This window comes from Erpetoichthys calabaricus, chromosome 8, assembly GCF_900747795.2.
Source record: "Erpetoichthys calabaricus chromosome 8, fErpCal1.3, whole genome shotgun sequence".
Lineage (NCBI taxonomy): Eukaryota > Metazoa > Chordata > Cladistia > Polypteriformes > Polypteridae > Erpetoichthys > Erpetoichthys calabaricus.
In genome coordinates, this window is record NC_041401.2 from 152,192,731 (window position 1) to 152,208,998 (window position 16,268).

A 16,268-nucleotide genomic window follows, 5' to 3' on the forward strand; every position below is an offset into this window, starting at 1 on the left:
ATTCTTACTGTTTCTCATAACTGCCAGTGGCTCAACTCTGATACTTGGAATATTCAGTTGTCCTTGAAATACAAGTAGTGACAGATTGACAGGAGGAATGGTATTTTATGTAACATTACAATACTGCAGCAAGATGCTTATTTTTAAATTATACCTTCTCTTTGCCATGCTATATAAGGCAGATCTGTATTTATAGTAGATTGCCTTTGTCAGTAATAATTGAGTTATAATCAGAGATGAACATTTTTATTAAGTTGTAACATGCAATGTCTTTTTTAAAGTGTGAAAAAGTATGAAAACCTTTGAGTCCTGTCTTTCTGCTTTCAGGTGTCAAGGTGTGGTATGATCTACATGGAGCCTCACATGCTAGGCTGGAGGCCCCTAATGGTGTCCTGGATAAATACCATGGCCCCTTCAGTCAGTGTAATGCACAAACAGCTAATTGAGGGGATGTTTGATAGGATTGTGCCCTCCTGTCTGCAATTTGTGCGCAAGGCAACAAAGGTACCGGATCTGTCAAGTGCTATTTTCCTTTGTCATAAGCAATATCTTGAAAATGTGATGTAAAGGCTGGGTGGCAAAAAAAAAATAACCCTTTTTTCACATAGCTGCTGTTTTATAATTGAAACAGACATCTTAATTTTATAGTACATAGCAGAAAGAAAGAAAGAAAGAAAGAAAGAAAGAAAGAAAGAAAGAAAGAAAAATAATTACTTTTTGCTTATGCAGGCAGTGTCTTTACATATCCAATAGATGGCACTGCTTACTATCAGAAATGGTTGCATATTTTCTTTGTTAAAACCTTCTGCTGCACCTTAAGATTTTTTGAAGACCTCCTTTAAAGAAAGCGTTTCACATATACTAAAGTAAAATATTCCCTTTACAATCACAATAATTTGGACTTTAAGCAGTGGTCAGGCATAAATGTGTTCCACTCTGATACATTCTGATAGATAGTAATTAGGTTATACTCTATACCTGCCATTTAAGCGTTATTTATTTCTTACTTCTAAATGTACATATAATTCATGCCATTCTATTTTCACACCATTGTTTTTTTTTCCCCAATTTCCACATCAGGAGCTATCACCAACTTCTGATACTAACCTCGTTCGATCACTGATGAATCTGATGGACTGCTTGATGGATGAGTTTTCCAGTGAATCCAAGATAAGAAGCATGAATGAACGTGATATCTGTTCTTGGTTAGAGGTGGGTTGACTTGTCTTTCATGGCTGATTTACTGTGTTACTCAAGAATGAGACAAAGATGCAGAGACAAATGAGACAAAGGTAAACTTAGAGGCATGATGCACGCTGTAGCTACTTAAAACCACTGACGCTGCTGAAGCTGATCAGGCATACACAAGTTGCATGAATGTATGTTTCACTAAAAAATATATGTGTCATACATTTGTTTATTGAACCTGCTTAGTCAAATTTGCGTAGGAACCTGTTGCAGTAGCATTGGTAACAAGGGAGGGACTCTGAATGGAATAGCAGTCCTTCACAGGGACACTCATGTAAGCACCCATATTCAGTTATCCCAGAATAGGCATACTCAAAAACACACTCCCACTCACTAACTCCTTAGCAAAAGCCTTACCAATACAATACAATTTATTTTTGTATAGCCCAAAATCACAAAAAGAGTGTTGCAATGGGCTTTAACAGGCCCTGTCCTTTCCAGGTGTATCCAGCAGGGGGCACCAGCTCTCTGGTTGGAATAAGTTCTTTTGTAATTGCGGGATATTACATAACCAGAAACTATATAGATAAAATATAAAAGCCGATACCCCTCCCTTAGTGATACGGCGGTAAGAAATCACATAGGAGAAATAACAGCTTTCTTTAATGACGGTTTACGCGGCATAACAGACGAGGAAGCCATGACAAGACCTTTTGGGTAGTGGGGGCCCAATGTGTAGAGTCTGCCATTTTCGTCGCTGCGTTGGAAAGATTTTCCGGCTCGGAAGATGGTATCTCCCATCTGTCCGTCAGCTTCAAATGTGTGCCGGGCAATGTTCCACGGCTTTATACTCTTTTTCCATGTGCAGGCTCCCACTTAGGTAAATCATGCCATTCTAAACAAGGAAAAGAAGATCCAATGTCATACTGACTCTGACACACAGAAATAGTACAATGCCCATTTTGCAGTTGTCCTTAACTTGTCTTGTCTTAAAATGCTTGCCTAGCAGTTCTAAATGCTGGGCCCCTGTACTAAATCTGGCTTTGTGTTAGCTGTACATGTGAGAAGAAAAGAAAAGCAGATTTAAAATATTTTCACAGAGCACAGTGACATATTAAACTTATATTCTGATTACGCCTGGCAGGTTGGGTGTGCAGTGGGTGTCAAAAAAAAAGGGGAAAACACAATACAATACATAGAACACAAGTAATCCTCAATATAACAGTACAATAGTACAAGTATAGAGCAGAATTCAACAGTAGATTATATCACATAATGCAATTCAGATTTGTTCAGAGTAATGGAGACCTTGGCCATCAAGCTGCCGCCCCCCTACTGGCCGCTCCATAGCTTAGTCAGTGCTGGTCTAGCCAATATGATGAAAGGACCCTTCTACCTGACAATTCCAGTGCTCCTACATCAGAGATTACTTTTCCTTAGGCAGGCAGACAACTTGGCAATAGGAGAGTGGCACCAAGTGCCACATTTGAGTACCAAGAAGAGAAACAGAATAGGTGAGGGTTTGTAACAAATTATATCTATCATATTACTTATGTTTTCATGCTAATGACTAACAACAGAGATGAAGTATGCACAGTTAATTAGCAGCTCTAGTCAGGATATGCTAAACTGAAGTAGTGAGTCTTCAGCTGGGATTTGAAAGCTGAGACTGAAGGGGCATCTCTTATGTAGCAGGCAGACCATTCCACAGTTTAGGGGCTCTGTAACTAAAAGCTCAACCTCCCACTGGTATTTTATTAATCCTTGGATAATCCTTGCATAAGCAGACCAGCATCTTGATATCTTGATGAGTGCTGTGGTTTGTAAGTAATGATAAGTTAAGATAAGTACGCCAGACAGCCAGTGAACACTGCATTGTAGTAGTCAATCCTACTAAAAATAAATGCATGAATTAATTTCTCAGTATCCCACATATTTAGAAAATGCCTTAATTTCCCAACATTTTTAAGATGGAAGAAGCATGTTTTGGATAATTTTGTAATGTGTGCTTTAAAATGACATACTAGAGTCAAAGCTAATGCCTAGATTGTGGGCTGATTCAGTAAAATTAATGGGTGAGTTAAATAATGACAATACATTGTGATCAGCATCATTCCCTCTAATAATTAGCATCTCTGTTTTGTCGGTGTTTAAAGACAAGTAGTTCTCATCCATCCACTCCTTTATTTCACTAACACAACTAATTAAAGGCAACATCAGAGAAACTTCATTTGGTCTAAAAGAAAGATATAACTGGATTTCATCTGCATATGAGTGAAAATTAATATTATGTTTTCTAATGATAGATCCCAGTGTAAGCATCTAACGTGAAAACAGTAAAGATCCCAGTACTGAGCCTTGCGGGACACCATATCTCACTTTTGTGTATAATGATGGAGTACTGTCAGCACATTTTTGTAGGTATTGGAATCGATTTGATAAATAATAATTAAACTAGGCAAGACAAGCCCAATGAAATTTTCTGGCCCGTGTAGTAAAATAAAATGGTCAATGGTGTTGAACGCTGCGCTTAAGTCTAACAACATAATTGCAAAGGAGTTTCCTTCATCAGAGGATATCAGAATGTTGTTTACAACAGGTGTTTACCAGCCATTTTAATGAATTCATAGATACAGAGAAAGACAGATGCTATAAGAGGATGGTGTGGATGAACTGGCATCTCAGCTGGGATGGTTGGTGGGGCCTTTCCTGGATGGAAAGTTAAAACAATGGAGGGACGATAGAAGACAACCTCCCAAGGGAGTATATTCGCCTAAAACAGCATACCTCCAGCATTGCTCCAATTTGGGCTCCTGAAGGACTGCATTGGTTACACTGTCTGGACCCTTCAGAGCTTCTAAAGTGAGCTATTGGCAGACAGCTTCCCTGCTCTCTTGAAACTCCATCTGACATGGAATTGCTCCTGGAGCATGCTTCTTATATGCCAAAATGCTGCAGAGTCTGGCTTTAAAAGAATTGAGTAGAGACTAAAGCTCACTAGGAGTGGAAGTGGAGGAGGAATAGATATAAAGTGCAGGAAAAAAAATGTGTATTTAGAGGTAAATGGAAAGATATACAGTAATATCTTAGCAGGACCCAGTTTATTGGACCCAAGCTGAAACTGCAACATTTCGACAACAGTATAAAATATACACTAAAACTAGATTCAAGTGTAAACAGTAAAATCAAATAAACATTTCCATAACCTTTTTAAAATTAACATATTAAAACTTCAGCAAAAACATCTAGATAGAGGATATCCATCCATCCATCCTCTTCCGCTTATCCGAGGTCGGGTCGCGGGGGCAGCAGCTTGAGCAGAGATGCCCAGACTTCCCTCTCCCCGGCCACTTCTTCTAGCTCTTCCGGGGGAATCCCAAGGTGTTCCCAGGCCAGCCGGGAGACAGTCCCTCCAGCGTGTCCTAGGTCTTCCCCGGTGCCTCCTCCCGGTTGGACGTGCCCGGAACACCTCACCAGGGAGGCTTACAGGAGGCATCCTGATCAGATGCCCGAGCCACCTCATCTGACTCCTCTTGATGTGGAGGAGCAGCGGCTCTACTCTGAGCCCCTCCCGGATGATTGAGCTTCTCACCCTATCTTTAAGGGAAAGCCCAGACACCCTGCGGAGAAAACTCATTTCAGCCGCTTGTATTCACGATCTTGTTCTTTCGGTCACTACCCATAGCTCATGACCATAGGTGAGAGTAGGAACTGGTAAATTGAGAGCTTTGCCTTATGGCTCAGTAGATAGAGGATATGCTTTCGTCTATTGCATGTTTCAAAAATAAATCCAAAATTGGAGTACACAGTGAAAACATAAAATCTTCATAGGCGATGATCTATCAAGTCCTTGAAGGTTGAGATAGTAGCACTTTTTCTCTAAAAAGAAGCATGATTTACAGTAATTTAAATATAGGAAGTGGAAAGTAAGGTTACACCCATCTATACATTGTATGATAGATAACTTGGAGTAACCTTCACTAACCTGTTTAATCTGAAGTAGGGGCACTACACCAACCAATCTCACACACATCTTGGAGATAAGGGAGTACCCATAGAAAAACTCATGCAGATTCTGCGAGAACATGTAGATTTCAAACAGAACCCATATTCAAATCAAATTTTATTTTTTACATAGTTATATACAGTACAATATCTACTGAAATGTTTAGTTGCTGAAATCCAAAACTATGCATTAGAAGAAAATAAAAAGACACTAAATAGTAAATACTCTATATTATGTACCAATGACAGCATTATATTAATATTATAAAAATGTAAATTAATTAATTAGTTAAATAAATACACAATAATAGAGCATTTTGTAACTCTAGACACTGTTCTCATTTAGGATGTGAATGGACAATTTAAGGACAATTCTCCTCAGTCTCTCTGTACTGATCTTCAGGCAGTGGTAGAGTTTCCCTGAACTCGACACAGAGAAGAGGCCATTGTTAGGATGGCTCATTTCTGTGATAATTTTGTTTGTCCTGTTCCAATATTGCATGGTATAAATGTTTTTGGACATTAGAGAGTGTACATCCAGTTATGCATTCAGCTGACTGCACCACATTCTGCAGAGCCTTGTGGTCATACAACATTTTTTTCCAAACCAGTCGGTAATGATTTCTGTCGGGATACTTTTGATGGTGGATTTGTAGACAGCCTAAAATCCCTAAAGTGTCTGAGGTGGTAAAGACATTGCTGTGCCTCCTTCACCAAGGAGTTAATGTGTTTGGATGACATTGTGTCCTTTGTGATGTTGACACAGAGATATCTGAAATTGTCCAACCTTTCCAACTGAGTGCTATTAATATTAAGGGGATGGTAGTGCCTCTACTGTTTTCTCCTAGAGTCCACATTCATCTCCTTTGTCTGTCTGACACCAGTGTGATAGTCTCCACACTTTGTCCAAGTAAGCCTGCTCATTATTGTTCGACATCAGGCCTACCACAGCCGTGTCATCAGCAAATGTGGGCATAATATTAAAGTTAAGAGTGTTAGGTTCTTCTGTGATGACAATCTGCACCACTCGATCTGATCAAGGCACCATGAATACCCTGAAATGATGGAATGAAGATGGGTGTCTCAGCTGCCCAGGAAGCCATTGTTATCATGTGAAGCATGACAACAAAGGTGATTGATTTATAGACTTCTGTGTTAGGTAGAATGCCCAGTGGAGGGCTGAGTGGCCTGTTGTCCCTGGATACCCTGCAGATTTTGCTGTTTTCTCCAGCCTAACTGGAGTCTTTTTTTTTGTTTTTTCTGTCCTCCTGGCCTTATGAACTTATCTTGATTTGTTGTTACTTATTTTTTAATATTACTGCCTGTTGTTTTTCTTTCCTTGTAACTTTCTCTGTTATTTTGTAAAGCACTTTAAGATACATTGTTATATGAAAATGTGCTCTATAAATATATGAACTTGCTGTTGTTATGTGCATCTGTGCAGTCATGCATAAAGGGAGTATAGCTGAAGACTTGGAACACAGTCCTGTGGAGCCCCTGTGCTTAGGGTGAGGGATGATAAAATGTTGTCTCCCAGTAAAATCACCTTGGGTCCTCCTGTTACGAAGTTAAAAACCCAGAAACACAATGAAGTGTTTAGACACAGGTCCCTGACATTGGTGATAAGCTTAGAGGGGTTTATTGTGTTGAATGCTATCCTATAGTCAATAAATAGCAGTCACACATAATTCCCTCTCCTGTTGTGTTGGAGGGCCAGTACTGTATATATTTAAACTCAGGATGCTGGATCCATTAGATAGATAGATAGATAGATAGATAGATAGATAGATAGATAGATAGATAGATAGATAGATAGATAGATAGATAGATAGATAGATAGATAGATAGATAGATAGATAGATAGATAGATAGATAGATAGTGTGAAATGGTACGGCCCGGACACACACAGGCAGACACGTTTTCAGCCATCGCCACACATTTATTTACAGTCTCTATTATATACAAAGTCTTACGTGCACCACCACACCAACAAACCCCCACAGTCTCCCAAAGTCTAGGCTCTTCTTTAGGCCACCTCTCTTTGTCCCGGTTTCTTCCCCAGCCGTCTCTCTCTCTCTCCCTCTCTCTCTTTCACACACACGTCAGGCCTCTCCTCGCCGCCTCCTCTCCGACCTCGTCTACCTCCTCACCCGACTCCAGCCTTGATTGCAGGGAGGCGGCCCCTTAAATAGGCAGACGGCTGATGACCACACCCGGCCACCTGCCACAATACTCCCCCGCACGCTGAGACCCCACGGGGCCAGCGGCCCATCCCGCGAGGACAGATTTTCCTTGGCGGCAGGTCGATACAACTCAGCCCAGGGCCCGGTCCTAAAGAATAAAAGGAAAAACAAGGGGTGGAGACGTTGCCCTGATGCAGCGCTTCTGCGCACTTCCTCTGTGTTTGGGCCAACGCTCTCCACTCCGCCCGGCACCCCGATGCTCTTTTCCTCGGCCTCCCCATCCGAGGTCTCCGTGGTCCCCGCCACGGGACTGACAACTGGAGCACACTCATTTTCCGCCTCTCAGCCTGCGGTTTCTCCTTCTGCCTCAGCAGAGGGCGGCCCTTCGTGGGACGTGTGCACCCAGCAACATGTCCTCCCATATCGGAGGAGCCAGCTTTCTTTCTCCGACTCCTCCTCTTACTTTGGGATGCCGCGGCGGTTTGGGTCTGCCTATAGGAAAAGGACAGACCCTGCCTCGCCGGCGTCCGTAGCTTTCCGGGGGCGGTCCTACTCACCGTCCCCGCTGTGCTCCTCCGGTCAGAAGTTCCAGCGCCGCGCCGTTCCTCTCTCGCCAGCGGCGCTTGTGCTGGCGCGCCCACCGTCCCTTCTGATACTTGCGTCTCCGCCCGGAGGGCACATCGCTCGGGTGGCGGCAATCCGACCAGCAGAAGGCATTTCTCCAGCTGCTGCAGGATCGCTGCCAAGGAGAGAAAGTCAGTCAACGGTGTGCTTACCTGTCGATCAGCGCCACTCGCTGACTGCTTCCTATGGGCCCTTTCCTCTGGCCCATTCGGGTTTCTGGCTGGCACGGGATGGACATTCCCTGGTCCCGCCTCCATCCAATCGCTGGCGGGCACACAGGACAAGTTATCCAACCCCGTGCCTGTCGCAAGGAGGGACTTCCGGTTGGCGGCCATCTCGTCCTCCTTCCACACATGGGGATGAGACTCTGGGCAGCTTCGCTGCTGCTGCTACAGCTGTTGTAAGTGCAGCTTCTCCTTCCCGGCAGCTCTCTTTGCTGCCACCGCGTTCTTGAGCCGCCCCTGAAACACAAACTCCAACGGCGGACCGCTAAAGGTCCGCCACACTCTCTGTAGCTGCAGGGTTGGGTGCACGCCGCCCCTGTGGCACGTGGGTGAGCTCCCCTGTTGTGCCGGGCCTTTCACAGATATTTTTTTACATGCAGGTCCCCACCTTGACCCAGGTGGAGCATCCTGCCAACTACGCCACTGTGAAATAGTACGGCCTGGACACACACAGGCAGACACATTTTCAGCCATCACCACACATTTATTTACAGTCTCTATTATATACAAAGTCTTACGTGCACCACCACACCAGCAAACCCCCACAGTCTGCCAAAGTCTAGGCTCTTCTTTAGGCCGCCTCTCTTTGTCCCAGGTTCTTCCCCAGCTGTCTCTCTCTCTCTCTCTTTCACACACACGTCAGGCCTCTCCTCGCCGCCTCCTCTCCGACCTCGTCTACCTCCTCACCCGACTCCAGCCTTGATTGCAGGGAGGCAGCCCCTTAAATAGGCAGGCGGCTGATGAGCACACCCGGCCACCTGCCACAATAGATAGATAGACAGATAGATAGATAGATACTTTATTAATCCCAAGGGGAAATTCTCACAGCAGCTCTAACGCCACCTTACCACCCTTGTATAACCTATCATGTCTTGCAATTGCAGTGTGCTACAGGTGATCTCATAAATGGAGTGGTAAGCAAAATGACCCATACATATAGTTTTACCAAAACAGTTCAGGATCAAAACAGCAAAAATTGAACACATACGTTAACATCATAATTTCAGACCTGATTATTCCACTTCAGAATCACGGGGTCCAAAGTCTTTCCCTGTGTTATTGGGTTTCACTTTAAAAGGAGTCTCTAATCATCAGTCATTGAAGTTGAGTTGAGAATGGAATAGGGACAAAATGCACCTGGAATGCAAGTGAAGGTGGAATAGATATAAAAGTACAAGAAAAAGCCAGTATTTAGAGGTAATGAGAAAAGTAAAGTATCTTTAGAACCAGAGTCCATAGCCATAAACTTGTCCATAACTCTTTAAAATGAATTTGTTAAAATTCTAGAAAATATCTGTCTGGAGTTTATGGTGTAATCTGCTGCGTCAAAAATGGAGTGCACAGCTTGTACTCAAGGCACAGGCAGCTCTGTTATAGGGCTCTAATCCATCGTAGAGCTCCTTACACTCACCCACAGGACAATTTTAGAGTCCAATTAACCTAACCTGCAAATCTTCATGGAGACCCCAAGAGAATGTGTTATTATCATATAGACAATGAATAACCCATGATGCTGGATTGGTGAGGCAACAGGGTTAATCACTGTACAACCCCAAGTACAAAATATTCACTATAATTAGTTCCTTATACAATAATGCAATTACACATCTGTATTTTTTTCAATTTAACATCAGTGGGCTAACTTGGTTTCTCAGGGTTGCACAATAAGTATGGGGCATAGTCTGAAGTGGCATTCTTGTAGTTTTAAAATCTAATGCCTTAGCATCTTTATAGTAAAATACAATACGATACAATTTATTTTTGTATAGCCCAAAATCACACAAGAATTGCCACAATGGGCTTTAACAGGCCCTTCCTCTTGCCAGCCCCCCAACCTTGACTCTCTAAGAAAACAAGGAAAAACTCCCAAAAAAAACCTTTGTAGGGAAAAAATGGAAGAAATTTTGGGAAAGGCAGTTCAAAAAGAGACCCCTTTCCAGGTAGGTTGGGCGTGCAGTGGGTGTCAAAAAGAAAGGGGGTCAATACAATACAATACACAACAGAACACAAGTAATCCTCAGTACAGTATAAAAATAAAAATATTACAAGTATTTACCACATTGGCTGCTTCAATAATAAAACTCCTTTGCTCCATTGTTAATACTTTTAACACATATGTTTTCCTCCAGAAGTACATTGACTGTATTCCTGGGCAGCATTTTATGATCTTACATTTTTTAATAACTTGATGTCAGCTACAATAAATGCACTGTTCACATCAATACTTATGTGCGGCTGTTTTGTTTGTTTTAAGCACTGAGCTATTGTTTGTGCCTGTTTATACCAGGATGTCAAATGTTTTTTTGTAACTAGCATGTCACTTTTTGTGTCTCACAACTTCTGTACCTGTTAAAACACCTGGAAGCCAAGCTCTTGAATTCATAAGAATAAACAAAGGCATTGATTTGTTTGCAGGGGATTTTTGTCTTTTCCCTTGTGTGGTCAGTGGGAGCCAGCTGCCATGAAGATGGCAGAATAAAGTTTGACAAGCTGCTGCGTGAGCTGCTGGAAGGCCCTCTGAGTGAAGAGACAAGGATGCGCTTTAACATCCTGCACCATGTGGAGCCCCCAGCTAAGCAGCTCACTGTGCCCTTGCCCAAGGATAAAAGCATCTATGAGTACAGGTTTGTTAAAGAGGTAAGTGTGTTTATTGTGTATTTTACCTGCTTGTCTACTGAAAGTGTTTTTAAATCTCCATTTCCATCACTCAAAATTTTTATCTGCTCTTTTTCCTTTTATCATTTTTCGGCTAAGAAACAGGGTTTTGCTGACAGATATATGTGGGCACTGTATACATTGGATAGTCCTGATCACAAGAGAGAACAAATTAATAAACAAATGACAAATAAATCTTGCTTAAGCTTGGTTGAGCAGTATATTGTCTTGATGGAGCAAATAGCTGGTGGCCACTAAGTGAGCAACAAGTAAATAGAAAATGATGGAAACTGCTAATTTCAGACTGAACCACCTGAACCAACTTGCCCATCCTCTCAAATGCCTCTAACTGATATGACTTATGAGGCTTGCTTCATTAATTTAAGAATACTGAACTGTATAAATACTATTTCCTATTTCAAACCAACCATATGGCTTCTGTTGCTGTGTCACATGAGTGTGCCCTGCAATGGACTGGTCTCCAGTTCAAGAATTAGTCCAGTTTAAGAATCTAGTTCTTAGGAACCCTAAATGAGAAAAAAAGTGGGTGTACAAAGTGGATGAAGAGATGGAAAAGCAAAAAACGTCCTGGTCCCAGCTCTTTTTAAAGCTCTGAGCCGGACCCTGATTATTCTGCCTCATCTGCCAAAAGGAAGCCTGGCTCACAAAAAGTCATCAAAAGCAAGGGCATCACCAGGTTGGCATATGCCTTTATCACTTCAGGAGCTACCTCTAAAAACCCTCACAATGATGGCAGCTTTGATCACAGGGTTGACGCTGTAGGGTGGAGACATCAATGGCAAGAGATTGCTAGGGTCAAGGTTGTCACCTGGTTGGCAAAGGGCAGAAGGAAGTCCAACATAAAGCCTAAATGGAACAGAGAAGGAGGGAGGGAGGGAGGGAGAGAATCACACCAGGCACAGGAGAATTCCTACAATACCAGTGTGGTAATGTTGTGACTGCTATAGCGGAGCAGTATGTCCTGTTTATAATGTGATGTGGGTATAAGACTGTCATTTCTGAGTGATGCTAAAATACAGACAGCTAAGCCACTGACAGGGAAACACAACCCTCTGGCTGGTGAATAAGGTTGGAGGTTTAAGGGAAACTACCTGTAAAACATGTCCTGTCATCCATGGAAAGGAAGTTGTGATGTTGGACAGGTTCAAAATGCTTACAGCTGTAAGGTTGAGAAAATAGATAAAAAGCATGCATACCTACATTCTTATATATACACCAGTCAGCCACAACATTATACCCACCTGCCTCCAGCATGACCTGTCGGGTCCTAGGCTCCACAAGATCTGTGAAGGTGTCCTGTAGTGTCTGGCACCTAGACATTAGAAGCAGATCTTTAAGTCCTATAAGTCCTCCATAGATCAAACATTTTTGAACACATCTCACAGTTGCTTGATCGGTTTGAGATCTGGGAAATTTGGGGGCCAAGTCAACAACTTGAACTCTTTGTTCCATTCCTGAACAATGTTTACAGTGTGACAGGGCACATTATCCTGCTAAAAGAGGCCACCGCCATTAAGGAATACCATTGCCCTGTTGGTATGAAACAATTTTTAGGAAGGTGGTACATTTCAAAGTAACATTCAAATAAATGCCAGGACCATTTCTTAGCAGAGCATTGCCCAGTGCATCACTCTGTCCCTGCCGGCTTGACTTCTTCCTATAGTGCATCCTATATTGTTTATCTCCAGCTAAACAATGCAAATGTACCTGGCAGTCCACATGATCTAAAAGGAAACATGATTCATCAGACTGGCCACCTTTTACATTGCTCCACAGTCCAGTTCTGACACTCATGTGCCCACTGTAGGCATTTTCAGTGGGTCACAGGGGTCAGAATGGGCACTCTGATCAATCTGTGGCTACGCAGACCCATACACAGCAAGATGTGATGCAGTGTGTTCTGAAACCTTTCTGTAATGGCCAGCATTATGTTTTTCAGCAACAGTAGATCTTTTGTGGAATCAAACCACAACTTGGACAACATTTGGCAGTTACTAACTGCTGAATACTGGTAACATCCCACAAGACCTACTGTTTTTAGAGATACTCTGACCTAGTCATCCAGCCATCATAATGTGGCCCTTGCCAAAATCGCTTAGATCATTACACTTGCCCAGTCTTCCTGCTTCCAACACATCACCTTAAAAAAATTGGCTGTTCACTTGCTGCCTAATATGTCACTTCTTGACAGGTGCCATTGTAACAAGAAATGTCATTCACTTCACCTGTCAGTCATTTTAATGTTGTTTCTGATTGGTGTATATGTGTAACTTGTATGCTTAAATGATTGTGTGCTTACATATCTCCAAATTGAATTAAATATAAACTGTATTAAAAACTGTAATACTATTATAAATACACACATCTGCATCCATCTAAAAATTTGTATTTGATATGCGGGTTGTCCAAACTGAAGTTTCCAGCATATGTTTATTACTATCTACATACTTACTGCTTTCATTTCCACATGTTGAGTACAGCATTCGCTTCCAGGTTTTGTGTAGCTTTAGGCTGCATGCTATTTGGGAATATATGCACAAGATTCAAATTTATGAAATCTTAAATGTCATCCGTGAGCCATACATAGATATAAGAACTACACACTCAATAGTGCAGGGATGCCAGGGTATAATGCAAAGACTTTTATTTTGATGTCCATGAGCAGATTTTAGGCTTCCCTGTCCACATAAGTGATTCTGATGTTGGGCTAGAAGTGAACTCATTTTTGAGTCTGAAGTTGAGTGAGGGCCATACTAGTTGGATGAAGGGAAGTCAGTGTCTGGAGAGCGAGAGATAGGAGATAAAGGGAGTGCTTATTATACTAGAATGGGATGATGGACAAATATCCTTAACAAATATGCAGAGGCTCGCTCCCATGCAGGGGCAAATGGTTTATTAGTTTGTCTACTTATTTTAATACTGGGTTTTCACTTCTGTTTTGTTTTTTGTGGTGTGGTGCAATGATTAGTACACTTGCCTTCCAAGCAGGTAATCTGGGTTTAGTTTTCACTCAACATACTTAAACCTTTCTTTAATCAAAGATTTAAATCATTATTTTTTCTTGACCTCACTTCCACCTGGGAGGTGCTGCCCTTACAGAAATGAAATACATTTAATGTATTATGGAAAACAGCCCGGACACAGACAGGCGGACACCGATGGTTCACCAACCAACACACGTTTATTTACAAACTCCATATTTACAAGTGCAACACAACCCCTAAACTCCCCCAAAGTCCAGGCCTCTTCACTATGCCTCACTCTCTTCAGGCCTCCTCCTTTCCTCCTCCAACATCTTGTCTTTCTTCACTCCCGACTCCAGCCCCCGAATGGAGGGAGGCAGCCCCTTTTATTCCCACCTGGACGTGCTCCAGGTGCCTCCCGATTAGCTTCCGCCGGCACTCCCCAGTGTGGCGGAAGTACCGGCTGCACACCTGGAAACACTCCAGGTGTCCCCGATCCTCTTCCACCCAGCACTTCCAGGTGTGGCGGAAGTGCTGAGGTCCAGGGCTCCGTAGGCATCGGGGCACCCCCTGGCGGTGACCATGAGCCCCTACAGGGCTGAGTTTCAAAGCTCTGAACCCGTGGTCCCCATAGCCACCAAGGCGGTCGCCCCCACGTGGTCTGGGGGAGGCATATGCCCTCCTCCAGTCCTCCAGGGCGTCCCGGCTGGGTACCACCCCCAGCCACCTGTGACAATATATATATATATTTTTAAAATATATTGCTATCAATATGAATATATTTTAAAATAGGTTACAATATACTTCAAGGTTAAATATACTACAAAATGTTGCAGTTGTGAGGGATGGCCGGCATCTTTACCTGGCCAAGGAGAGATGGCTTTTGAAGGGCACTATCTCCCTTGGACTGCTACTTGGCAGCCCCACTGGGTTGCAATGGCGCCTCGGATTCCAACAGGGCTGTATGGGAATTACTGTTTGTAAGCACAGCCCTGCTGGGTTCCATGGATGCCACCAGGCGGAGCTGCAGAGCCCCACTTTTGGCTTCTGCCATACCTGGGAGTAATTCCAGACTTCTCTAAGGAGCCACCTGGAGTACTCCCGGGTGAGGCTTAAAAGGAACCAACTGCCTTATAGAGGAGAGGAAGAGTTGGGATGAAGCAGGATGAAGTTTGTCAGTGGAGGAGGAGGAGGAAGGAAGTCAGGAAGGAAGGAAAGTAAGAAAGAAATAATGAGAGAGAGAGAGAGAGAGCAAGTGATGTGTACTGTATTCTAGGGCTGTACTGTTTTAACTTTTCACTAATAGAAAATTTGCTTAGGAACAGATGCTCTAATATTAGAGATGTATTTATAATACAAATTGTTAGCCTGACAGTAGATGTATTTATCTCTAGAAGCTAATATTAAAAAGATATACATTTAACAAATTGCTAACTTTTTAAAGATTTTTTCTTGAAATGTCAAAAGATATTAAGCTTACAGTAGATGTTTCCGAGTGGAATACATCACATTCTACATGTACTGACACCAATAAACTGGATTCTTTGGGAAGCCTGTGTTTTTTGTTTTCCAGGTAGAAACATAAGCCATCAATGATCTTTCAGAAACATAAAAAAGAATACTCAATATATAGTTTCTTATACACACTGTACTTGCAAATATATTTGTTACAAAATATTAAGAAAAATGTACAGTATGTGTTTGGTGTGTGGATGTGTATTTGTGTTCATCCTATGATGGACTGGTGCCTTGTCCAGGGTCTGTTCAATGCCTTGTGGCCAATGGTAGCTGTGATAGGCCTCAGCTTTCCCTCCAAAGCAACCCTGTCTAGATTAAGCAGATTAGACAATGACATGATATGTTTGATTTTATCTCAAATATAATCTTTAAAATATATATTTGAGCATATATACTGTATTTTACATTTTATTGCAAGGTATGTCCACATATTTTGTGGGGTATATTACAATATGTTTCATTTTCGTAAGCATGTGTTGTCTTTGGATTCTAATTTAGGCCCACAAGTGTAATCTCTCACCATTACAGCAAAGTTTCAATTTTGTCCTGATATACTTCTAATGTGTGAATATTTTTATTTAAAAAATCATCAGTTGAACCTCTCTCAGTTGGGTAAAATATCTTAGTTAACAGGGCTCATAGGAATTTCTCTGTTAGCGTTGGATCAGTAACATAAAATTTAAGTTCTTGACAATAATGATCATTTAACAATGAAAGCCAGAATTGTAAGATGATTTAACTTACCAAATAACTGATACTGCACACACATTGTTACTTTGGTATTTGTCTTCTAACACTTGTGATTTGCAGATATCTTTGAATTAAACAGTTTCCTAAACAAATAAGTGTAGGCCAGTGTTGATAGCACATTTAGTGATAAACAGCC

At 42.1% G+C, this 16,268-nt stretch overlaps 1 protein-coding gene across 3 annotated transcripts in view; it reads left to right on the forward strand.

Moving 5' to 3' along the window:
- Window positions 1–16,268, forward strand: part of dnah7 (dynein, axonemal, heavy chain 7) — a 496,694-nt gene that overhangs the window by 192,084 nt on the left and 288,342 nt on the right. For all 3 annotated transcript variants that reach the window (XM_051930473.1, XM_051930475.1, XM_051930474.1), the window contains exons 32-34: window positions 328–504; window positions 1,081–1,212; window positions 10,641–10,862. In XM_051930473.1, the coding sequence (XP_051786433.1) occupies window positions 328–504; window positions 1,081–1,212; window positions 10,641–10,862 (531 nt within the window). The remainder of the gene's footprint in view (window positions 1–327; window positions 505–1,080; window positions 1,213–10,640; window positions 10,863–16,268) is intronic.